This window comes from Drosophila obscura, unplaced genomic scaffold (assembly GCF_018151105.1).
Source record: "Drosophila obscura isolate BZ-5 IFL unplaced genomic scaffold, ASM1815110v1 contig_186, whole genome shotgun sequence".
Classification (NCBI taxonomy): domain Eukaryota; kingdom Metazoa; phylum Arthropoda; class Insecta; order Diptera; family Drosophilidae; genus Drosophila; species Drosophila obscura.
Genome location: NW_024542774.1, coordinates 3,043,971 through 3,069,643, shown reverse-complemented (window position 1 = coordinate 3,069,643; position 25,673 = coordinate 3,043,971). Strand labels below are relative to the sequence as shown.

Below are 25,673 nucleotides of genomic sequence, written 5' to 3'. Positions count from 1 at the left end.
ACATTGTTAACATTTATTATTATTGACTATGGTAATATCTGTTGCGGAGATATATCTTTTGTTTTCGTATTTTGATTCCGTTTAGATGCAGGTTTTTTGTTTTTTGTTTTGCAGGTACTTAGTACTAGTTTTGCTCCTTAGATTTGCGATTATTGTACGCTTGTCCTATATACACATAACACATACACACAACACAACACACAGAATATGCCCCTACATACGTATATTATGTATGCATGAGAATTGGGCTTCATTAAGGGTGTTTTGGGGGTGGTGGTGGTGGTGGTGTAAGGTAGAGGGGTTGGGTTTGGGTTTGGTTTGGTTTGGTTTGGAAATACTAAAATGTCTAAGCATTAGTAAATACATCTCGAGTTTAGTTGGTAAAATTAGCTAACATTTAGTAAGTAACCGATGTAAGTAGTCGCTAGGTTGTACATTCATATGGATTATACATATATCATATATCATAATATCATCATCATTTTGATGTCGTAAAAGGTATCTATATCGCTGATCTATAACGATCGTAGTATAGTTTAGTATATAGTTTATAGCATAGGGTGTATATGAAACAATCTGCAATTATATGTATATATAGATACTAGGCATAGGGCTAGGCATTTGAAGTCTTAGACGAGTTTAAATAGCACTTTCTCATTGAGTCTACAGCTAAACAGGTATACAGATCGATCGTACGAGTATCTAAAGCTAGCTACAGTTAGAGTTACGTTAGAGTTACGGCTTCCAGTTGCTTATGTCCATAGAATACTTGAGTAAAGATATAGCTAAGATTGTTTCACAGAGTTCTCCTCTCTTCTCTGTTCTCTGTTCTACCCTCCCCACATTCCCTTCGGTTTCTTGATTCGGTTTTTTGGTTTTTTGATTTTTGTTTTGATTTTGATTTGTTGTTCCCTCTAGATTATGGTCTTAGTGGATGGTTATCGGATGATTCTCAGACAATCGGCACGCACACCCATTCCATCAGCCGGAACAGCAGCGAGCACAACCAATTCTAGGCGGCCGTCGTCACCTTGGCCTGGCCGCCACCAGGCTCGGCTGCGCTTGCCACAGACGCAGCTTCTGATGCCCCAGCTACTTCTCCGGCTGTTACTGCCGCCGTGGAGATCTCGTCCAGCTGCAACTCAGCGTCGTTGGGGCCATCGCTTTGGATGTGGCTGGTGGTGGTGGTGGTGGTGCTGCTGCTGCTGCCACCGCCACCGCCACCGCCACTGCCGCTCTCCGACTGGCTGGTGCGCAGCTCCGGAGGCAGATAGATTTTGACCACGCTGGTGATCTTAACCCGGCAATTCGGACAGTTGATGCACCTGTAACGAGGATGGGCGGGTGATTAGTAAACAATTCTAGCAGGTGTGTGTGTGAGTACTAACCTGGCGGCACACTGGGCACAGGCAATCACGTGACAGCACGGATTGAACACTGTGTTGATGGCGCGATCCATGCAGATCTTGCATTGCATGGCCTCGGATATGCGCGTGTCCACGCAGCGCTCAATCGCCGCCTCACGCGCCTCCTTCTCGCGTATGGCCAAATCTATCTTGCCGGCCATGGAGCCGCCACCAGCACCAGAACTGGGGCCCGCCCCAGCGCCAAATGCATCGGAGGAGACACCACCAGCAGCAGCAGCAGCAGCAGCGACAGCAACAGCACCATCAGCCTCAGCCAGGACAGCCGCATCACCGCCACGCTCATGCAGAATCCGTCGGGCCTGATCGTGCACCTCGCGGCATGTGTGCTGAATGTCGAACACATAACGCTTGCCCAGCTCCGTGTCCTCCTTGAACATGGAGGCAATGGTGCCCTTGAGATCCCTGGTAAACTGATTGGTCACAACGCCCCGCACCTTGTCGCACACATAGAAGGCGTGACGCTCCGTAATGGAGCGGTAGAGGCCGGCGGCAATGGGCTGCTTGGGCAGCTTGATTTCGAGCTCCTTGCGATCGTTGTGATCGTCCACATACTCCAGCTTGAAGGTGCGCCTCAGCGACTTGGCGGCTGCAATCGCGCCAAAGGGGATGCTAAGGGGTGGCATAAGGGAGGGGGTTAGTTAGTTTTGGGGTTCCTTTTGGCGGGGATTAGCCGGCGAGACTCACCTTTGCTTCTCACCCCCACGGCAGACGGTGATGCCGTGAGCGCCCACGGCAATGTCGCAGCGGGTGGCGCTCTCGTTGGTGGTGACGCCGCTGAAGAGCTCCTCGCCATAGCCGGGCAGGTCCTGAATGGACTGCAGCAGCCAGTACTTGGCCGACTTGGGGCTCATCTGCAGCTTGGCCAGCTTGCCGTGCTCGGTGGCGATCTGTCTGAGGTAGTCCGACGGTGGCTCTGGCACGGAGGCATCCGCATCGCTCTCGGGGCTGGGCAGGAACACGTACTCCTCGTACATGCGCAGCGGATTGCTGGCCAGGCGCTCGTCCAGTCCCGTTTGGCTGCTGCTGTTGCTGGGGCTGGTCGAGCTGGAGTTGGAGTGGGTGTGGGAGCAGGTGTGGGATGTGGTGGCGGAGGTGGAGGGCGATGGCTGAAGGCTGCAGCTGGTCGCGGCCAGGGGCAGGGCACAGTTCTCGATATGCTCCATGGACTTTTGCTTGGACAGGCGCCGCTTCTTGAAGCTCAGCACATGCTCCTTCTCCTTGCGTTGCTGCTCCAGCCGCTGCTGCTGTGCCTGCTGCTGCTGCAACTGCTGTTGGGCCAACTCCCGTCGCATCCTCATGGGGCAATCGGCCCTCAGGGCCGCCTCATTGAAGCGCAGGCCATCGGCCTGGCAGAGCAGCGCCGCCAGCTTGGCCGCATTGCTCCAATCGCTGGCCGAGAGCCGCCCCTCCACCAGGTCTCGGCGTGCCTGCATGTAGAACAGATTGCGCACACTCTCCTGCAGGATAAAGTGCACGGGCACCCAGAACTTGACGCGCAGGGCCAGCATCAGTTGGATGCCACTGCCGCTGCTGCCGCTGTCGCAGGACAGCCGATTCCTCAGATTGATCCACTGACGCGTCTGCGTCTCCTTCTGATTGGGCGTCCAGTGTTCCAGGCCAAAGTATTCCATCTCACAGATGATGTTCAGGGCGCGACAAACCTGAGAATGGGAACAAGCAGAGAAGAGCGTTGGTTAGTGGATTGTAGTTGGAGATGGGACATAGGAGGGGCACTATACATATGTATATATTTCTTTTCAAGGCTAAGTGGTAATTAAAGTTAAAGCTTAGTTGAAGAGGCGTCAGCTTCAGGGGCAGGGTGGGGAGGGCCGCGTTCCAATCTATTCTGGATCAGCGGCTTATCAATTCAAGCTGGCGGAATCTGTCAACGGCATACGGCTCCAAGCAGCAGTGGCAGCATCAGCATCAGCCAAAGCATGTCCTGTCAGTCGCGAGGCCTGTCAGGCTGCCATGACAGCAGCAGGAACATTGGTGGCATCAACAACAACAACAACAACAACAAGTGTAGGAGTGGTGGAGTGAAGGACTGGTGGAGGAGTGCTGTTGCGGTTGAATTTCCAAATGGGGAGACTGCGACGGGGACTGGGAGGCGTCTCTTGAAATATTTGCTTATGCAACGAGCGTGTCATCATTTGGAATGGCTGGAACAGCAGCCAGGCAGCCATACGCCATAAGGATGTTGTTTGTGAGGATGATGATGCGGATGTTGTCGGTTGGTTATAGTCCCCAACGCCCAACCCCCACCCCCACACCCACGCAGTTGCATTGACGCGCCTCTTCCCAAAATGAAATTCCGGAATGCCAAAAACAAAATACGAGAAAAATGTGAATTTTTTGGTCCGCTCTCTCGCAGGAGCAGGACACCTTCAGCTACTTGTACTCTGCCTCCCCCTCCCTCACCTCTCCAGCAGCACTTTGAATAATGAGGCAGATACCTATACAAACATAAATACATGTATATGTATGTATGTATGTATCTGTATCTGTGGCAGTCAAGGCAACAAGTTGCTCACGCATCAACGCGTTCGCACAATTACTTGCCCTCTGCTGCTCCTCAATTTTCATTAGGGGAAAAACCGCAGGAATAAAAATTATGCATGAGAGAATGAATGAATGAGGGCTTTTACCCCGGTCTGGAGGTAGCGAGATGAAATGCTTCGGTTTATTAGCTATTTAATATTTTTTTAATTGAATATAGCAGGGAATTTCATGAATTTCCATTTATTTAATTGCATACTGTTTGGCGTTCCACATTGCATCCACATTTTTCACTTAATTAATACAATGATGGAAATATAACAGAAATTAATTCGAGTCATTAAAGTCTCGACAGATTTATATCTGGCAATGTTTCCCAAAAGTTTATTGCGGGGGCATTACATGTCAGCAATTACGTTGCTAAGAGTCTTAGGGGGTTTCATTTGAGGCGCTCACAGACACTACCAATCTCTCAATTCCATCCAATACTATCCTCTGTTGTAGAATGGGCCCCACCCCAAAATCCTCCAATAACATCCGGCACAGCCACAGCTGCCTCGATTGAAGATGAACATCTCGAGAGTTGTCTCTTGTCGCCGCTGCACACTGCCTAACAACCGTTACCAAGTTGCCACACCTCTCCTACTCCCCCTATTTGCTGGTGGTAGTGGCATGTAAATTGATCCATGTACTTGATTAATTAATTGCGTTCGGCTTGGAATTGGAAGCTCATCCGGTGGGGGCCACCACCAAAACCACCAACAACGTTACCAAAACCCCCCTTCCCGCTTGGAAAACCGCAAGCTGTCGACGACATTTCGGCGTCTTAATTAGTCCAGAAACGTTTGCCATGAGTGGATTTTCCTGCTTCGAGTGGTTTTGCCTGCTGCGCGAGTGGACTCATGAGTGCATTCATTTGGATAGAATGTCGTGGCGAAATTGGGTTTCAGTTTAATGAGAAATGCAATGACTTGAGCTTTTGCTGGGAATAAAATTAGTTTGGGGTTATTTGGAAGACAGTTCGGCGCCATTTTCCTATACAAGTGCTTGCCACATCTGGTATTTATTAAACTCTTAAATTGAGTTGCAAAATCAACAATATTCCGATTTATTTATACAATCAATTGTAAGCAAATATGAAATACCGAAAATAATCAAATACATCAATGTATTTCCCCCCATTCCTTCGTTTCTGCACCGCTTCGATAGCGACTTGAAATGAAACCCCCAGAGCTTGAATAGCACGCAAATGGTTGGAACATTTCATTCCAATTAGGAAACATATTCAAACAAGTTCTGCCCCATGGGAATATTTTTTGCTTTATTTTGAATTATTTTTTGTTGAGAGCAAAACGTGGCAACAGTTGGTGGAGGAGGAGCGGCAGCTCGAACATTTCATGGTTTATTTGTGCAGGGTGGGGTGGGGGCATTCGCCCCCTTAAGTTGCCTCTTGTTCACTTTGTCTCTGATGTATTGTATGAGAGATCTCTGGGAATGGTTCACCTTGCAGAAATATACCATGTGTATTTTCGTGTACATATTCACCGCAAAAATACAAAAGAGCAGCGCTGTCACTGTCTCTGCCGCTGCCGCTGTCACTGCTCTGCTCTGCTGCTGTCAAGTGCAAAGTCCATTTTTGTGGATTATTTCGCTAAAATTAAATGAAACACAAATGCAAAACCAACTCAACTCAACTCAACTCGAATTCGAGCACGAATCGTGAACAAATTTGTTTTGTATTTTCTAAAGCCAACTGCAAATAACAACAAAGGCGAATTAAGCCGGGCAGCGAAGCTTGACATAACCGAAACTTTCGTAATTCCCACTAAGGCAAAAGCGGGCGGGCGGGCACCACCAAGAAAATAGGCAGATGGCAAAAGTTTAGTACCGTCCCAGCCCTCGCCACTCCTCTCATTATACGACTTAATGTCTTTCGTAATACCAATATACCCCTGCAACAGATTATTTGCTGTTATGGCCTATAATTTGGGCAGGTAGTAAAATCAGGTAGAATCGTGTAAAATTACACAAAACAGAATGTAACATCTGTACACCAACTGTTACTTCACTTAAAATCGAGCTTCTTAAGAGAGCCAGACAGATTAAGAGACAGCGAGAGAGAGAGAGCTCTGACTAAGGTAAACAAAACGAGCGCCAAGAAAAAAGTGGGGAGACGAGACAGAAAAACAAAAGAGCTTCGAATCGAATTGCTGTTTGCTCTTTGCTCAAACAATTTTTTGTTGTAAACGAAAGACAAGTCATGGCAGGAGGGGGGGATGGTGGTCCACATGTTTTGATGAAGCCGTGGGAGGGGCAGCCGAAGAGGGGGGCTATGGCGATGACTAGCATGCTGGCTGGCAGCTTCGGTGGCGGCTGGCATCAGAAAACCCGACCAGTGTCGCTTGCAGTGGACTTTGGACCCAAGTCTTCGAAATGCCGTTTGGACTTTGGACTGGCACTCGCCTCGTGAGTGGTTTTGTTGTGATGTTGCTCTCGATGCTTGTCTGTTTGTGTTGTTTGCTCTTTGCATTTTGTTGCTGTTATAATTGTCATTGCTCTTTGCTGTTTGATCGCAGAAGTGTTTGTTGCTGCCAGCCCCCAGTTGAAACTGTAATGAAAAAACTCCCCGACGGTGGTGGTGGCTTGTGACGTCAGTTCAGCGACGAGCCGCCGTTTTGGACTTTGTACCTTGAACTCAGCACAAGCTTCTGTTGACCGACCGTGCGACAGAGAGAGGCTGAACAAAGTCGCTCTTGCAATGTGCATGTGCCGCAAACGTTTTGCCAATCAAATAGAAAAGTTAATTATGCATATTAATTGATTAATGGGAGCACACGTGCTGGGAGAGAGTATAGCGTGAGAATGGTCGATCTCTAGTATGATGTAAGAGAGAAATATAATTCGAATATTTACGATAGAGAGCGGAATAGATGCCTTCCTGCTAATCTTTCTGCCTGCGACGCGATCTACAATGTTAACGAAATGAATAGACAGACAGACAGACAGATGGAAAGAATGACATATCTGTGCATAACAGCTTCCCCCATTCCCATTTGTTTTCTCTCTCTCTCTCCTCACCTATAAATGGTTAGAACTTGTTAAAGTTTTTGTTGCTGGCGGCAGACCATGCATGCGCCTGTCGAGTGATCACCTCTCCAACACACCCTGAGGCTGGGAACTAGGTGGAGTCCAAGAGAGAGACAGCGAGAGTGAGAGGGTGGCAGAGAGAGAGATGCAGAACACAAATTGTTGGCAATAAAAATGCACTTGTCTGTGGGCGAATGGGCCAGTGGCAGTGGCAGTGGCAGGGGCAGGGGCGGCCTCTGCTGCTGTGCTGAAACAGGTTCAATGCATGGAAATTAATGACGGAACGCGCACACGGGTTCTGGCCATAAATTGCACTTAATTACTTATGCGCGGAGACGGAGAGCACGTGTTGGGCATGTGCGCCACCATTCCTGTGCAACGGAAACTTTTAAGTCAACCCCGTCTTTATCAACCTGTCAAGCGCCTGCTCTGAATCTCTCCCCCTCGAGACCACTCTCTTCCATTCGCGCTCAATAGTTGCTATAACTGTTAATTGCTGACGTGCGAATGGGCAATCAACGCGAATGCGAAGCAAAAGAAGCGAAAGATGAGGAGGCGATGGAGATGCTGCACAGTCTCCTAATATATTGTGGAAAATTTCTTTTATTTTAAATATGGAAAGCGAAAAGCGACTTCAAGTGCAATTTCATTAAAGCAGACTCTGAAAGTCCATCTGGTTATATAATTATAGAATATGCAAAGGCCGTAGATCAATATGGCAAGGTGCGAGAAGAGAACTGATGGAGGCGTGAACAATTAAACTGCTTTGGATTCTGGGGATTACAACAAATTTACCTGTACAACTCATTAAATTTCTAGGTAGACCTTTGCACTACATAAATTAAGTAACTGAAATTTTCATATTTCTCCGCTAGGTGTAAATATTTATATATGTACATATGTATGTACATATGTGTTTAGGCGAAATTTCTTTCAAAAATATTACACATTTCGAATTTAGCGATTTAAAGCCAAAGTAGGAGAAACTGCTAGTAAATTAATTCAGTGTCAATGTGCAATGCCCTTATCAGTCGATTCGTCCGTTTCACTCCCCAACCTACTACTACTATATGCAGCTCTTGTGACCTTCAACTGGAAGCGCCTCGACCTTCAGCACCTGACACAATGTTGAGCGACACAAAATCCAATTTCGCTTTCAATGAAAATGACAGGCTAAACTAAATAGTTGCTGCCTCGTTACTAATCAATTTTCTAATCTCACATTTACAATTAAATTAGAAATGACAGCTAGCTTTCGAGTCGAAGCTGTTGACACCCCACTTTGACACTGAATTTTGTTTATAGAAGCTATTATATGTATTGCGATCTGTATATTAATAGTGATGATATTTACGGGTGCTGTAAAGTGTGTATGAGTGCGTTGCAAACTGTTGGTCAGAGCCATAATACCCTCTGCAAGGGTATATTGTGAAAATAGCTGCAAATTATGTTTCTGTGTGTACTCTTCTTTATTTTCAAATGGGAGCACGTGTGTCTTGTACCCTCTCTCTCTCTCTCACTCTGTCTCTCTGTGAGAGTGTGTGCAGTGCATTAAATTTCTGCAGCAGGCCTAGGCAACGCCAGCAGCAACACAGTCAGCGGCGGCGACGGCGACAGCGGCAGCGGCAGCGACCGACTGCACATTGGACTTTGATCGTTGGCCATAAATCGTATAGCAGAAACGAAACAAATGCTAAAACAAAAAAAAAACTAAAAGCTAAAAACAAACAACAAGAATACGAATACAAATGCATTCAAAGTGCACGCAAAAAGTGCAATAATAGCTTGAGCAATAGCTTTGGGGCGCAATTATAAAGTTAATCAATGTTGCAGTTAAATATAAATAATTTATTAAGTGCTAAATGTGTCCTTGCTTGCTCTCTCTCTCATCCCACCCACAATCTTTTCCTCCCTCTGTGCATCTCTGTGCTGAAGCTTTCCCACAAGACCCTCACACGTTAGCCGCATAATGCCAGTAACCTTGTTAGGATGCCCATGCACCTTGAGCTGCACCAAAGCTGCTTTGACCTGCCAATAAGCCAGTGTTTAAAGTGGCACAGCCTTGTCCTTGCACTGATCTTTCTCTTATGCCTCAACACGGTCTCTTTTGCCTTTATTTATTCAAGAGAAAGCTGATGAGCTTAATTTGCACCTTCCTTGTGAGTAGCATCAGCTTCTTTTCTTCTCTCGCTCTCTCTAATCAGAGCCCCTGTTCAAGGTGTTTCTGTGGAACTGATCTCCTGCCCCGCAACTGTGCTGCTCCTTCTTCACCCTCTCCCCACTAAAGAGAAAGCTTTCTTTTATGTGCCGTAGTTTCATTTGCGGTTGACATTTAATTGCGGTTCATTGGGTGAGAGCAAAGTTTATGGCGCAACAGCAGCATTAATAAAACAAACTCTCTTTCTTTGCTCTTTTGTTTTTGTTTTTTTGTCGTGCAATTATGGGGCGTCTGTCTGTCCCCAATTTGTTGAGTGATCCAGTGTGGCCTTCTTCCTGCATTTTAAATGAAAACGCTGCTTTTGCTGGTGCTGTTGTACGTGACTTTTGGCACAGTCAGCAGACGGATTGCGTCAACGGGTGGGTCAGCGCCAAAAGCCAGAGCCAAGTGCAAGAGGGGCGGCGGTTTGGCGGGAGGCTGCAGCAAGTCTTAAATAAAAATTATGCTGATATTTGTATGCATGTGCTCCATATAAATAAAATCAGGGCATATCAGTGTGTGTGTGTGTTTGTGTGTGTGTTTGTTTGTGTGTAAGCAAGAATGTCCTGCTGCCAGTTGCCATAATTTTTCTCGTTTTTCACTCGCTTTTTGTGTTTTCCCTTTCCTTCTTGCTGCTGCTGCTGCTGCGGCGCTGTTCATAATGTTGTCGTTGTTGTTATTGTTGTTGTTGTTTTTTGTTGGCTCTCGTTAAGTATGCGTCATTTTCAGTGGCTGCCACTTTTTTTTCGCATGCGTTGCGCGAAAATGCGGAAAAGCCGCAGGGGAGTGGTCTCGCCCTGCCGCCCCTACACTCGATTCCACTACACTGACTCGTGCCTCGTGCCCACTTCCACCCCACCCCCCTTGGAGTTGACTGCAATGCCCACCAAGCCCTTAACAAAAGTAACAGCCACCAGCAACAGCAGTCGAAATATGCATGCAAATGCATTAAGTTATGAGGGAGTGGCGAAGGGAGGTGAGTGCAAGGGTCGGTGCCAGCCAGCCAGCCCCTAATTAGCATGTCGCATTCCCAATTGCCCGGACGTGATGCCAGGACACACAGCCAGAGCGAGAACCACAGATTGTGGGTTCATTTTTCGGTCCACATTTAAGTGCTTAAAATTTGGAAATCCGTGCATGAGTCTATTACATTTGATTAAGTTCCCATCAACACAGCATTGTCCTGCAGAAAATCCCTTAACACTTAAATGGAATTATGCCATTTTAGCAATCCTTTTATACAAAACTCTCCATTAAACTCAATAAAAGTTTGACTAAACAGTTTGCAAAAGTTTAAAGGGAAAATCCCAGTGGTGTTTCATTTATCCGCAAAAACAAATTCTATTTGCTTGCCATACAATTTTCTATCATAGTTTTTCCATCGACTAGAAATCACATTTGCAAGTTGATAAATTACATTTTGGGTTTTTTGGCTAAATGCAAGGAAAACTTTTACTGCAGGCAACACAACAGCAGCGAGACAACTTTGGGTGAAGAATGTCAAGTGCACACATTTGGCGAGGAGCAGGAAGAGAAGAGTACGAGTCGTAAACGACTGGCATGTGGCATATTGTGGCATGTTAAGATGACGAAATTTGCTGTTGCTGGTGATGCATATTGTGGTCCATCTCTATGTCTATTCTCTGGGCCTCTCTCAGTGTGTGTGTGTGTGTGTAGTCATCTGGCCAGAGGAACTTGTAAATCAGAGGTCATGGTCTCGTTTCTACTCAGCCAAGAATTTGGACAATTGTCGAGATTTTATCTCTCGGAAATGTTTAAAATTCCAAGCCAAGGAAAAGTAAAAATAAAAAAAAATTGTTCCTACTTAGAAAGGATTTTTGTGTGTGTTAGTGTGTGTGTGTGGGGGGGGGGAAAGGATGCATAATCAGTGTCGGCATTATGCGGCAGGCCACAAAAGGAAGTGGCATCCACCCAAGTGGCGGATGGTGTAGATGGTGTAGATGGTGGGGAATGGTTGTTGCAGGATGGGGGGGAGCAATTCCAAAATACTTGTATAATAAAGATATCAGAAAATCGGTTTTTCGGGGCCTGAGCCAAAGTTTACATAAAGCGAAAGTATACCGCTGCAGCTGCTCCCTGCTCCCTGCTCCCGTGCTCCTCTCGGATGATTTATCCGTTGAGTAACACGCCCGCAGGCCCTCAGCCACCGCCAGCCCACTCCAATATCTATAGAGCCCCTTTATGGCCCTGGCTCTGAACTTGTTTACCCATAAATCCGGCAGGCAAGGCAGGCAGGATTACCAACCCAACCAAGTTTCCAGCTTCCCCTTACCGACTTGGCTTGGCTTGGCCGTTCTCCAATGTATTTCAATTAAGTTATCAAATACACACACACACACACACACAGACAGACACTCATCTCTATATCTTTGTATCTGTGAGATGGCAACGAAAAAATATATCTTTTTGTATATGTATTATATCCCCACATACAGAGAGAGCCTGTTGCCAGGTGGCAGAACCGCCAGGTTCTTGTCTGCTTCAGTCTGCCTTATATTGATTTTCTTTTTTGGCCAACACACAGCTGAGCCACCCCAACCCCAACCCCACACCACACCAACACACCACACTTTTCTGGCCCGACCCAAACCCCTGAAGCCATTCCATGTTTGCACTTGATAATTCCGCTTTGGCATTTGATATGCAAATGGATGTCGGGCCAAATACATAATAATATATCATTTCAGCTTCCTCAGGCACACACTGAAAATTGCCCAAGGATTGGTGTCGTGTCCTGACATGTCCTGCAACTGCCTGCCCTGCCTGTCGTGCCTAACCTCATTTATTCTAATTGTAAATTGCATTCGACCTTGAGCCCGTTTCGGTTTCGTTTAAGCGCGTCTACAGGCCAGATGGGATATCGGAAATCGCGCGTGACAGGCTTAACCTAACAACAACAACAACAAAATACAAACACTCCCTGACCGCTCTTAACTTTTTCGCCACATCCCTAAATCCCCCATCCGAAATGTTTCTTTTGTGCTGTGCCTCCTCCGTTTCCATTCAAATGACTTAAGTCATTGCTGCTAATGATCCTTGGCCTGCTGGTACCTCTTAGTACCCCCCCAACAACCTCTAAGAACCCACCTTCCAGAGGGTTTGGGCGAGGGTGGTGGCTTAACAGCTTTTGATGGACATTTGGTTGCGGACCAAGCAACCCAACCACCAACGCCCACCCACCATATGCCAAATGGCAATTTTCACTTCGTTAAAATTGTAGAATTTTCTTTTGAAGCAATTTTGTAGCGGAAAACGTTTACCATGCCAGGGACAAGTCAGGACGGTGCGGATATAGGACGCAGAAGGAGGTGGAGGTGTACTCCACGGGTAGATTGCCATCTGTCCCAGCCGGCAGGTCTCACGCCCAGGCAGTGATTAGAAATGATTGTGGGTTCCGATGCGATTATTCCGCAATAAATTATGCAAAAATTGCAAAATTATTATACTTAGAAACTCAATTAATTTATTCAATAATTACCATGATCTTTTACGTGAATGACATGTGAATGACATGCAACAAATGCAAATAAAATTGAATTTATTTTTCCATCACAAAGTTCGTGTTGATTAATTATACAAAAACTTGTATTCAATGTATTTGCATATATTCCACCAAGCGATTAATATTTACACTAAATTCCAATTAAAATACAAGAAATATTACCCTAGCCATTCAATGGATATAAATTCTCATATTTTCGGTACCAAAAGCAAATAGAAAAGTATTTCTATGCACAAATTTACCAGAATTTCAACTCCAAAAGTTTTTACCCATTTCATGAATTTCTATTCCTGAGAAAATGTTTTACGAGTATTTTGATAAATATATTTTCATTCATGTCATTTCCATTTAATTGCAATTAAAATACAAGTGTGGAAAATTCAGTTAAATTGTTTCCAATTTCTTGAAAATGAATATTTGTCAAGGCCGAGAGTGAGAGTGTCCCTTAAAGAGGCTTAATTAAAATGCTATTATCCACGCGGCGAGTGCCGCTGAGCGGAAAAGCTTCAAACAATGCAAACAGGATATGCCAGCAGCAGCCGCAGGGCATTGTACGGTACGTCTTTGGGCAGTGGAAAATCACATTTAATTAAGATTACTCGAACAGAATGGCGAGGAGTTGGCAAGGGAGAACGGTTTTTTTCCAACGAAAAGTGTGGAATGCGAAAAATAAATTGAAACTGAATTTGATTCGTGGAATTCAATCGAATTTAATGAGGAAATCCGTTTAGGAGATGGAAACTTTATGAGTGGATTAATGGCACAACGGTGTGTGTGTGTATTGCCGGTGCTTCGATACGGAGAAAATTGAGCAATATTTACCTTCCTTTTACCATTCATTTGCAGACATAAATTCGACATAAATATATTTGTATACATATGTATATTCCCTCTTCTTTTATGCAGCTTAATTTTATTACTGATTCAATTTAGTCCCTATTCCTTTTACTCACATCTTCACAATTTTATCCTGTCTCTGAGCTGTGTGTGTGCGCCTGCCATAAGTAATTTCATTATCCTACCATATCGTATAGCTGGATGATGCTTCAGATTAAATGAATTTCCCTCCACCCCCCGATCCATATGGAATTTCTTTTCCAGATTGAAATTATTCCCCAATTTCACATGTAATTATGGCTGGGGAAGGGGATCCTTTCCTGATCGGATTTATAGACTCCTCAATATGTGATTTCCTATCCCCATTACTTTTTCTATATGAGCTTTTATTGCCGTTCTTTGTTTTACAAGGCTGTCGCTCACTCTCACCTCCTGCTCACCGCAAACATGTGGGTAAGAGAAAGGCCAAAGAAAATAATAGTGAAAGCCACGCAGGACTCTGTGTCAGGCACATGAGAATGGGGGCCAGTGGGCCAGGGAGCGGGGGCAATATGTGTAAAGAATACAAAAAAAAAGACGAATACGATGGAGAAACAAAAGCTTTGCCATTAGAGACACATCAAAATGGCACTCAGCATGGCACGGTGCTGGGCCAAAGGGGGGGTGGCGGGTGAAGCGAATACGGAAAAGTGTGCTGGGCCTTCGAGGTGGTTTGTCGGCTTTTATGGCGAAAACTATATTCGAATACAATGGAAAGGCATTCAATGCATTTCCACAGCTTTGTGGTTTCGGCTCTAGGTTTGTTTTTCCCCTTTCTACCTCCCTGCCTCCGTCTTTTCCACACTTCGTTCTCTTTTCCTTTTTTCGGTTGCATTTTCACGCAATTTATTGTTCTCGCGCTTGCCTCTCAGCTCCCTCTTACGCTCCCTTCCACCCATCACTTTTATTCTTTCTCCCAGCGAACCTTTTCCTGGCGAAATTTTAGTATTTTTTTTATTGTTTAATATTGTTCTAAGCCGTGTTTGCTTGGCCCCAGAGTAAGCTCTGTTGGTGTGGCATGCTGGTGGTGGTTGTGGTGGGTGGTATGGGATGGGGATGGGGAGTGAGGTGTTTGGCTATAGCCATATTTCCGCTCAGTTGTTGTGCATTCAGGTTTCTATGGTTTTGCCGTCGCCTCTCCTCTCCTCTCCTCTCCTCTGGCCCTGCCTTCCGCTTTACTTTTAACCACATTTTTCTACAAGCAACGGGGGAAAAGCAGTTCAAGGATAATATGCAAAAACCATGGAAACAATAGATAGCACTAGAAGGAGGGAGGGGTGGTGTGGTGTGGTGTGTTGTGGTGTGAGTAGGAAAGTGCCGGTCCGCCTGCTTAGCAAATGACATTATCATTTACCCCCTCCCCGCGCCAGCAGCCCAACCCAACCCTACCACATTGATTTTACTACAAATTTTGTCATTGTCATGTGCAGGCACGATTTCTGCATCGTCATAAAAGCATTTCAAGCGCTTACACTCAGAGAAAACGGAGTGAGAGAGAGAGATGCATCGAGAGCTTAGCTTTTGCCTCTCCTCTCCTCTCGTTAGCTAACTCTTTTGGAAGATTCTGGCATCAGTCAAGGCGAAAGATCAGTTCAAGGACAAGGAAGCGAAGCGAAAATCTCCTGCCACTCTTGCAGTGTAGGGCATGGGTGGATGGGAGCCATTGCTCGGCCAGCGGTAATTGCATTAAGTGTTGGCTTAAAAGCAGCTCCCTCTCCACTCCCATACTTCACTTTGCTATCTCTATCTCTCTCTCTTTATGCTTTCCCTTTCTCCCTGAGTGCGCATCTTTCCGTTTTCCGCCTTGTGAGTGTCGTCTTCATTGTCGCTGGATTAGCTCCGACCTCAACCCCCCATCCGTATAGTTGCCATCTCTAATTAGCCACTGGATGGCTGATAGCTTGGCCAACACACCACACACACCAGTGCACTATTTGTTTGACTTTAACCATTAAATCGATATGCGAGGGGAATCACCAAAGTGAGGATATATCCCAGTCGGGAGTTCGCGCTGTTCGTGCACCTCCTGCTCTTCTTTCTCTATTTTGCTATTACTTTGCCATCCCACTCAATTCTTTTATAGTTTCCTCTTCTGTACTCTTTATTGCTTCTTTTTTGTATGTCGTGTGTGTGTGTGTGTGTGTGTGTGTGTGCTTTGGCACGCGAAAATAATTTCCTTTTGATTGGGCGCGCCTCGACTTCTTCGCTCACTGACTAAGAGCTTTGGGGAGCCATTTTCCAGATAGATTTGCGGGCGTGTTGCCAGCACACGGTGTAAACATAAATTGGGTTGGCAAGGACGCACGTTAAACTAAGGGCTGAGGGAGGGAGGGAGGGAGCGAGTGGCGCCGGTAGGGAGTGGAGCGAGGACGCAGACAGGCTGGCGCGCGCACGCACAACACAGCCTTGGGTGAGACTGCCAACCGACCAGCAGCAGCAGCAGCAGCAGCTGACAGACGGTTGGGGCTCCAGAAACTTCAAAAACCTCAACACACAAGAGCACACACATGCCATTTGTCCACATGCCCAATGCCTGTGCACAGGGTCACCAGGGTTGCCAGGCAGCCTTAAGCCATTTCTCCTTGGCCTTACCTTCACACGTAACCTTGAAACTGGAGTCGGCCTCTCTCTCTGCCTTTGTCTGTAATCAAATGGGATGCCAATTAGAAAAACTCCCCTGGCAGCAATCACAATTGGATCAGTTCCTCATTCATAGCTATGGCAACCCTGGCTGGCATTGCCTGCGGCTTGCTCTGCATTTTGGGAACACAGGACAGCCCACGCACACACGCACAAACGCGCACCGCACAGCAGCAGAGGCATGTCCAGCGAACATGATAAACGCCCTGACTGCACCCAAAGCGACATAAAACTGATGGGCGTCTGCCTGCCTGGTCAGGCACGGGCCCCCCCCTCCTTGGGGAGCCAAGCGGTAAATGCAGGGATGCATTGTGTCTGCATGTGTGTGTAAAAGAGAGTGAGAGAGAACGAAAGTGCATTTCTGGCAACTGTACCAATTAATTTCGAAATTGGCAAATGTCATTGGAGTAGATGTAGATGGTCGTAGAAGCAGAGTGTTTCGGATTTCAGTTTTGGATTTAATTGCACAGAAAATTAATTTTTGCTTTGCTGCAGAAACAAAGGACAGAGAGGAGAGAGAGAGAGAGAGAGGGCGGGAGGAAGAACTGTTAGTCAGAAGTAGAGAAAGAATTAGAAAAAATACGAGAGACCAGACCAGACCAAGCCCGAATTGATTTGCATAGAAATGGCATAAATAAGTAAATAAATTCAATGCTGAATTACATTATTTTGGTCAAGTATCTTACCAATACTACTTACATACATACATATGTATGTACATATGGAACGGAACCAAATATCTGTGCATATTTTATGTGAAATGCATTTTATTGCCACTGCAATCAATGCTAATGAAGGCGATATCCGACGCCTGGTGGGGTTGGGGGGGTTTAGGAAGGTCGATGAGCTCTGTGGTTGTTGTTTTCGTTTTCGTATTCGCATTTTACGATTTTTGGTCCCCCTGTTTTTTTGACCTCCCTTCTTACCCCCCTACCACCCCTTCGATGAATCAGGGACGGAAAGCAAAAAACACAGTGTGTGTCGTCTGTGTATTGTGTGTGCTCACTGTAAAGGCCAGGGCTGGACTAATTAAACGGTAAACAACAATTAAACAATACCACCAGCAACAGAAAATTTATGTCTTTGTTCGGACTAGCATTGCTTGCCCTATGCGTCCATTTGTTTTCCGGTGGGAGAGACACTTACACGCAGAGAGAGAGAAGGGAAGGGAAGGAGAGAGTCACAGAGACAGAACTTTGGACCGAAGTCTGTAAAATCCGATCCCATGCGAATAATGGAATAAAAAAGAGACATATATATTATATAAGCTATATATAGTACATACATATAGTACTCGTATGCATGTAGTACTATATATCATTTATATAGTCATCGCAGCAGGTTTTTTGCAGCTTGTTTGAACTTTAAAAATTTATAGCAGATTCTTGCAAATAATTTGTATGCTAAATCTGAAATACACTACTCGCATATAAACATGTACATAAAAGCGGCTTAAAGTGGAATATTTATGGCCCCATTGGTGGGGGGCATTGTCTATTAAACTATTCATAAAGATTCAGTGGGGGCAGCACTACTCATTCATTTCGTGTTCAAAATGGTGTGGCGAAGAGTTTATGTGATTTTTCTCCTTTTAGATAGAAACATTTTATATTTAAATCAAATTAAATACAAACTTAATTGCGTTGTGTGTGGTATGTGGCCACTTAAATAAAAACCAAACACATTTATTGGCACACACAAAGGTGGTTCGGTTCTCCCACTCGTTGGCGCTGAGGGGGTGGGGGCGAAAAGTGTGCGAAAACCCCATATGGCATGGCATGGCCTCGCCTTAAATAAATCTTTATTTAACTTTTGGTTATTTGCTTAAATTGTTAATAACATAACTGTTGACTGCAACAAAATCACAACAACTGGAAGAGGCAGAAGAAGCAGAGCAGAAAGCGCAGAAAAAATACAACAATACGCATACCACAGCAGATACAGATACATATATGGGGTATGGAATAAATACAAATAAAAAAATAAAAAAAAAACTTGACAGAATAATACATACAACAAATAGGTAAAAATCTCGTTTTGTGCCTTTTGCGTTTTACATTTTGTTTCGTTTTGGGGCTGGGCAGAATGGAGAAAAGACAAGCCGCACAGCCATACACACAGAAACAGCCAACAGATACAGCGATACATACATATGTATGTACATAGATACAGATACATACATATACATATGTGTGTATCTCATTCTTTTTGTATAACTTGTGGATAGAACTCCCTGGCCCGGAAGATCCATCTGCCAGTGCCAGTGCCAGTCGCCATTTAGGCCAAGGCTAACACAGGGCGTATGCTTAATATTTCGCCACTTTAAAACTGTTGCTCCAAGTAAATAATAAACTTAAACAAAAACAAACGGGAAGAGAAAACTTGGGGGGTAATTTGGAATTCCTACATCTGTTTGAAGCAAAAAAAAGCAAACAAAAAATTCGTAACAAAAATCAACAACAGAAATTGCGCTTTAGGAATAAAAAAAAAAAACAAAATAAAAAAAAAGGAATGTTGAAAACAAAATAATTTCAGCTTATTTTTCATTTTACGTTTTGATAGCGCTCATATCTGTCTTCGGTGTCTATCTATCTGTTTCTACCAGTGCGTCTGGTTCTGGTTTTCTCTTTCTTCCCACTGCTCCTTCTCCTTCTTATTCTCATTCTCGTTCTACATCATATTTTCTCTTTGTGGTTTTGTTTTGTGTTGTTGACACCGCGCATTATAAGATATTTCCACGCTGCTTATCACAAGAAGGTGATAAAAAAGCAGAAAAAGCTAAAAAAAAATAAGGCAAAAAATGATGAGAGAGTCACACAGTCGCTGCTCTCTCTCTCTCTCTATTTCTCTCTTTCTCTGGCTGGCTGTATAGCTAATTATACGCATACAAATACACAGATACATAGATACACAGATACAGATAGTTAGATACCTATAGAACTTGGCTAAAATGCTTATCTTTGGAATACATTTCTGTCTGCTGCCTGCTGCCTTCTGCCACAGAGCTCCAGACTCTGTTGAATTGGCCTTTTGTCATGGCATGAGCCAATGACAAGCAAATTGGCCAGCGGCTGCTGCACTTGACCTCCTCCCCTCTCGTCGACCGTCTCCAGTCATTCATCCATCCAGCTACAGCTGCCACTTGAGCTGCCTCATCAAATCTCGCCCCCATGCCTTCCGCACAGCAGAGCACAGCAGAGAAGAGAACTTGCCTCCTCGTTGCCGTCTTTCAATTGTTGCAAGCTGCACACTTGAGCAGATCCCGCCTCTGGCTTGTAATCCCCCTCCCCAGCTCCTCCCGTACACTTGACGCGTGTTGAAGGAACTCATCATCCAAGATGCCTTACAGTTACAGTTCAGCCCCCCCACCCCCCACATTCATCCCATTCCAGCCATTTGTGGGTGTAAGCCCGCAGCTGCAGCTACACAGCCAGTGCTGGCAAATATAATTATTTGCATCATTTGGAATGCCAGTAATCAGATATTGTATCCTCGCCTACAAGTAAAATATATCTCCAGTAAAATGTCGTGTTTCTGGAGTATTAATACTCATTTGATAAGGTCACTCCCTCGTCTCACAGGCAATCCGATAAAGAATCTCAGCCAGTGCAGAGCCACCACAAAGATTGACGTCATCCGCTCAGAGTGCGAGCACAGTGGGAAAGAGTGGAGAAATACTAAAGTAGAGAACTGCATTTCACCAGAGAAGAACCTGTTGCCAGGGTCTTACGGGCGAGAATTGCATCATCGATCGATCGATTACTAAATCTTCTAGCCAAGTTAACCATAAATATGACAAAGCAGTGGGAGTGGAATTTTCCCCCGTTTTTCGCCCGTTGGCATGGACTTTGGCATGGAATAACAGTTGCTTGGAACATGCTCGAAAAGTCAATACGGAAGAAGGGCCCACTCCAGCGGTCTCCACACCGAAATCAACAAACTGAAACAGTCAACAACTTGAAAGGCACACTCAAAACTTGGCTCTGACGACAACAAAACTACCAACGAGAAGCGTAGTAAACAGCAATTGGCAAAGCAATTACAAGTAGCTCTGAGGATAATTGCAAGTAACTGTATTTGGGGCATAAAACTGTTGCACAGTTGCACCACACACTCAGAAGCGATGAGGGAAACGACAAATGGAAAATGTTTCAGTCGATATTCCGAATAATAATGCGGTTCTAGGCTAAGTCACGGTCTCTTTCCCTCTCACAGTGTTGCTTGGCAGTAAAGGTTGCCAATATACCCCGTGTACAGGGTGTGCATATAAACCAAAGGGCTCCTTAAGCGATTCCGACATGAGTATTACCGAGTTTGGCAGTTGCAAATGGAAATTTGCCTGCTGACCTAACTGACTCACTGAGCGAGCTCACACACCCACATGCCGCATGCCACATACCACATGCAATTCAGTTAGACATCTGCATATACGAATGAATACGAACCGTATACGGGACACAATTGTTAAATCGGAGGCAACAAAAAAAAAAGTAATTCTACTTTGACATGCAAACTCGTCGAAAGCGTAGCGTCTGAGCCCTAAGCCCGGAAGCCCTAAGCCGTGTAGCCGTGAAGTCCTGGCCCTGGTCTGCCCTGGCCTGGCCTGGTCTGGCCCTGACGTCAGCGCAAGGAAACTTTTTCGAAATGCGATTTCTGAAACTTTGTTGCTCTTGTTCGAGCTTTCGCAAACTTGTAATTAAAATGTGCAATCCGTCGTCGGCATAGCAGCAGCAGTTCGCCACTGAGGCTGTGGGGGCTGGTGTCGCAATCCGCGAGGTGAGGTTCATTAGCCAAGGCGATAAGGCAGGCAGCAGCAGCAGCAGCAGCTGAAGCAGCAGCCAGGCAAAAGTTATTTAAACTTCTCTTATCAACCGCTTGTATCGCCATGTACAGTTCATTTACACCCCACAGCGATTATCCCTGAGCCCCGACTACGGCTTCCCACTGGCCCCTTCCTTCATTCCCTTTGAAACACATTCATCTCAAGGGGTTGCTACGGGCCTGTGCCTGCCTCTAGAATGGCATTGATTAGAGGCATTGGTGGGTAGCCCGAGTCAGCCATGTGACAAATTTAATTAATTATTATTTATTGTCTAGAGTATCCTCACTCATATGCCCAAGGCTGGTCTGATTCACGATTTACATTTGGACACTGCTTATCGGCTTATCGCTTACAAGAATTGCGTCATTCCTTTCGCTGTGATAGGGACTCTCAGTTCATCAAAATTGGACTTGGTATTCAGTTTGTAGATTATTCTGACGCACAGCCCGTGAAATCAATTGGATTAATGACTTTAAGTGATGACAAATCTGTCATGAACCGAGGGATGAGTACTACTTGTGTTCGATTTCTATAAATAGATATTTGCCAGATTAACTAAGCCCAACCCCCCACCAACAGATAGTGTGTGTGTGTTTATTGGACATTGAACAGCAGGTGGGGTGAGGGGCGGAGGGACACTGATTGTGTCTTTGGTTCAATGTCAATCGGAGATGGAATGAAACCGCAACAAAGTTAAGGGGCAATGCAATTAATTTATAGGTTGCCCAGAAGTATTTTTCCTTTCAGACCTTGTGCCAAGAACAAAAGTTTCCATAGTTAAAGAGAAAAACTAATTGAACTTCAATTGCTAATCAATAATCCCCCAACCACTTACGTAAATCAAAAACCAAACATAAACGTTTAGGGTGAGGCCCCTCCTTGTAATACGCCTTATTTACGCCCCATTCTCTGGCCCAATTTGTGTTGTTGCTAAAAATGTTAACCCTCAGTTTAGAGCTGTTAAAGTTGATAGCATCAGATAGGGGTATATGGCACATACAGACATACATACATATGTACATTTTTTTAAGCGATAAGATAAAACCCCCAACCGATGAACGAGTCGAACAAAAAATATACTTTTTGTTGCCTTTAGTTTTCTTCATTTCTTTCTTGAAAGGAAGATAAGCAAAAATGGGGAATGGGACTGGGACTGGAGAATGGGACTGGGACTGGGGAATAGAACTGGATCTGGGACGAATACAAATGAATATTATAATGCGTGTCTGTGTGGCAGGATTTGATAAGTTTTTGCCCGATTAGATTGCACACGCACAAAGACAAAAGTTAATGTCTTAATTGGGCTAGCAAACAAGGGCCGAATTGCCAAATTGGCTTTAATCTTTTAGGTGGAAAGTGTGGGCTGGGCGGTGGGCAGATTGAGTGGCGTTTATGGGGCCCCAGGCAACAGAACACAGAAGCAGCCGCCTCAAGTGTTTGCACTAACCGTCTCTCAAGTGCTGTCCACTTGGACATTGAACCCCAGAACCACGAATCCACGGACCCAGTCACGGATCAATGTCGGGGCCAATCTTTAATCGAACAAGACAGTTAAATCATCTAAATTGTCTGAACACTTACAGCTTTTTTTGCAAGCTGTCTTTCCACCCCCCAAGGGTGCTTGTACTGAGCGTGTGTTACCCTGTGTACTTTGCCTCTGCTTTTGCTTTTCTTGTTGTTTACTGCTGGAAATCAACCTCGAACCCCATTGCCGATAAGGGAGCTGCTTGAACCTTCATGGGTGGGCAGTGGGCAGCAGCAGCAGCACCTGACAATGACGGGCAAGTCAACAATTCGGCATTTAAAATGAATTAGCGCAAAAACTAATAAACAAAAAAATTAGCCATGGCCCCTGAGAGCTGATAAGGCGGGAGCCTTGCAAATAGAATAGAAACTCGAAAACACTTGCTCTCTCTCTCTCTGCACTCCTCACCGGCTGATAGGCTTAGCCGCCGCACCCTTGGATGGAGAGGGTGTCAACAGTTCCAATATTAAATTTAATTTGAGTTTTAGATTGAATCGAGTGCAAAAATAACACAAAAAACAAATTTAGAGTGGCATTAAATTAACATTTTTAAACAACTTTTTTTTTAATGGTTAAAGGTCTTGCCCCTGCCTTACAAATTCCATCATTAAAATGAAATGAGAAAATTATAAGGTGTCATGAAATGTTTGCACGCTTCGTACATTCATAAATAAACGTAATAATTTACGAGAGTTAATTAGCTACTAAAGGTGATCTAATACCCGTTCTATTCCCTTTGGTTGTGGGGCGTGTTGCCTGCCGACAAGTGTTTGCAAAGTGAAAGCCCCTCATGATCTCAGGGATCCTCCTACATCTTACATATACTATGCGGCACGCTTAGAAAAAATTGCATCATATTCCATGAGCAGGAGTGGGATAGTATGAAGGGCGGACCACTCGAAGAGTAGCCCTTAAGGGAGCAACTGTAATATTTATCAAGCGATTATGGCGATCATTTAAGGGTTAGATTGTCTATGAAGCTTCTAGTTCTATACTGTTTTTGGAAACATCTCTGAAGATTCCTTCGGAGTGTAGTTTTTGCGGTAATAGGTTTATTTTACTATAGAAGACACTTCTTTTTAGGCTTCTCTTTCCACAAGGGTTTTTTTACTCACTAACCATCTGGAGTTTCTCCTAGTTTGGGCGATCCCCTATCCACCATATACTACTTTAGTTTTTAGTTTTCAGTGCATTCGCTCACCTTCTCTAGGCACTCCTGTCCATTGGCTTTCGGATCCCATTTGACGGCCTGTTGTGTGCCGTTTGGCAAGTTAACAATGCACCACATTTTGTTGTTGGTTGATATTTGCTAGCTGGCTTGTGTTGCACGTTGTTTAATGGTTGATTAGTTGTTGAACAGGTAAAAGCGCGGCTCAACGCTGGTAAGTGCCTGCAGCTTTATGTTTGAAACAATTGCATTTGTTCGGGTTCAATTGGCTTCCGCCTTACGCTCCTCACAGCTTACACAAAAGCCAAATCCAAAGCCAAAATCAAAGCCAAAGCTACAGGTTGCGCTGTATTTGTTGCTTTTGTGTGTGTTTTGCTGCCGTTGGATATTTTTCAATTTGCGCACGAAATCCAATTAGACTTGGGTATTTGGTTCAGTTTCAATGCCCGGTATCTTGGGGTTCGTTCCCTTTGTACGGGTATTTATTCTGTTACCTTTTAAACAATTTTGCACTGATTTTTGTTCACATTTTAGCGGCAGAAACGCACGCACAAGTTTCACTTTTAAACGTTTTGATTGTTGTTGCTCAGGTTTTTTTTTGTATTGTATTTTTACGCACAAATTTTATTTAAAATGATCAAATTCACGATAGATAGATGCAATTTCAACTGAGACTGCGAAAACGTCCGGTTATTCGCGTTCAAATAATAGTATCAAGAAAGGTGTTAAGCGCAGAACCGCTCGATTCAAATAACGGGCGACTTTTGAAAAAAGCAGTTGGCCGGCAACAAGAATATATAAGGTGTATAGTATATGTGCGTTCGTAACAAGAGAGCGCTCTCTTTCGCTGTATGTTAGCTTAACAGAGTTTCCTCCTTGGCAAATCGTTTGAATCGTGCGCTCTATTGGTACAACCGCAAGTCGAGAGAGACAGTAAGAGCTGTTAATGTCAAGTCTTACGTTCTCTGTGGATTTGTGCCACTTTAAGAGCACGCACTAAGAGAGATTGCTGTTGCTAACATTTCATATTGTATGTGTGGAAAGGTCGTCGTGAATGTGTGTTTCATTCAGCTGCTGTGCTCTTCTCTCTTTCTTTACTTCAGCTGTTGCTTTGTTATTCCGGCTTTTGTTATCAGATTTTTGTTGTTTTGTCGCTCTGCAGGTAAATTGTTCGACGACACGGGCGCATGTGCAACTCTCTCAATGCAGCAGCTGTTTCCCTTTCCCTTTGTCCGGTGTTTTCTGCATTTATGTTTTGCGACCTGCACAATGCAAAGACAAATGGATTGGCCTTGTCGGAATTGTTGATTATGGGATGGGATGAAATGGATAAGGGCGGGCAATGGAATGGGAGTAGGAGAGTTTAGATCTTGGCATTTATTGCATACATATGTACATATGTATTTATGCATGTAAATATGTATGTATGTATGTTTACTCTAGTTTCCGATTGCCAGGCATTTAAATATTTTACAGATATCGTATTTATGATCTGATGCAGTTGCTCAAGGTATGCCAACACCCACTATATTCCTGCTTAGAGTGTTCTATAAGGAGGATCCACTAATATTAGAATTCTATGTCATATAGCTGCCATAGGAATGATCGGTGTGAAAGGGTGTCTTCTTCTTGATGGAATATGCATGTCATAGGATGTTTTGCAGAAGCCGTTGGAATGTTACAGACACATTCCAACTGACCAACATTATATAGTATGTAAATGCTCGTATATTATGGACATATCTGCAGGCCAGAGAAATGCACACACCCGACAGGTGACACAAACAAGCAAGGGCGGGCCCACATGCTTGTAGTAGCTATTGTAAGGTCACGTTTCCCACAAATCCCCCAGCAATATCGAAGCATGGGTCTACAAATGACTTTGAGGACAAATGAGGGTCCATTTGGG

The 25,673-nt window shown here is 44.7% G+C and overlaps 1 protein-coding gene across 1 annotated transcript; it reads right to left on the bottom strand.

Moving 5' to 3' along the window:
• Positions 1-56: 56 nt before the first annotated feature.
• LOC111070983 (E3 ubiquitin-protein ligase MYLIP) lies at positions 57-24,520 on the bottom strand. Its single transcript, XM_022362051.2, has 4 exons — positions 23,798-24,520; positions 2,112-3,088; positions 1,389-2,036; positions 57-1,325 (listed from the first exon to the last, which is right to left on the bottom strand). Exons 1-4 carry the CDS (start codon positions 23,882-23,884, stop codon positions 1,013-1,015), a joined length of 2,025 nt encoding a protein of 674 aa, XP_022217743.2. The 5' UTR covers positions 23,885-24,520; the 3' UTR covers positions 57-1,012.
• Positions 24,521-25,673: the final 1,153 nt, after the last annotated feature.

What these genes read in the sequence shown, in the direction of transcription:
- LOC111070983 (XM_022362051.2), bottom strand. Translation starts at nt 23,884, where the DNA reads ATGTGGTGCATTGTTAACTTGCCAAACGGCACACAACAGGCCGTCAAA. An exon ending in GACAGGAGTGCCTAGAGAAG is followed by an intron (nt 3,089 to 23,797) that starts GTGAGCGAATGC and finishes TCCCATTCTCAG; the next exon opens with GTTTGTCGCGCCCTGAACAT. An exon ending in CGTGGGGGTGAGAAGCAAAG is followed by an intron (nt 2,037 to 2,111) that starts GTGAGTCTCGCC and finishes GCCACCCCTTAG; the next exon opens with CATCCCCTTTGGCGCGATTG.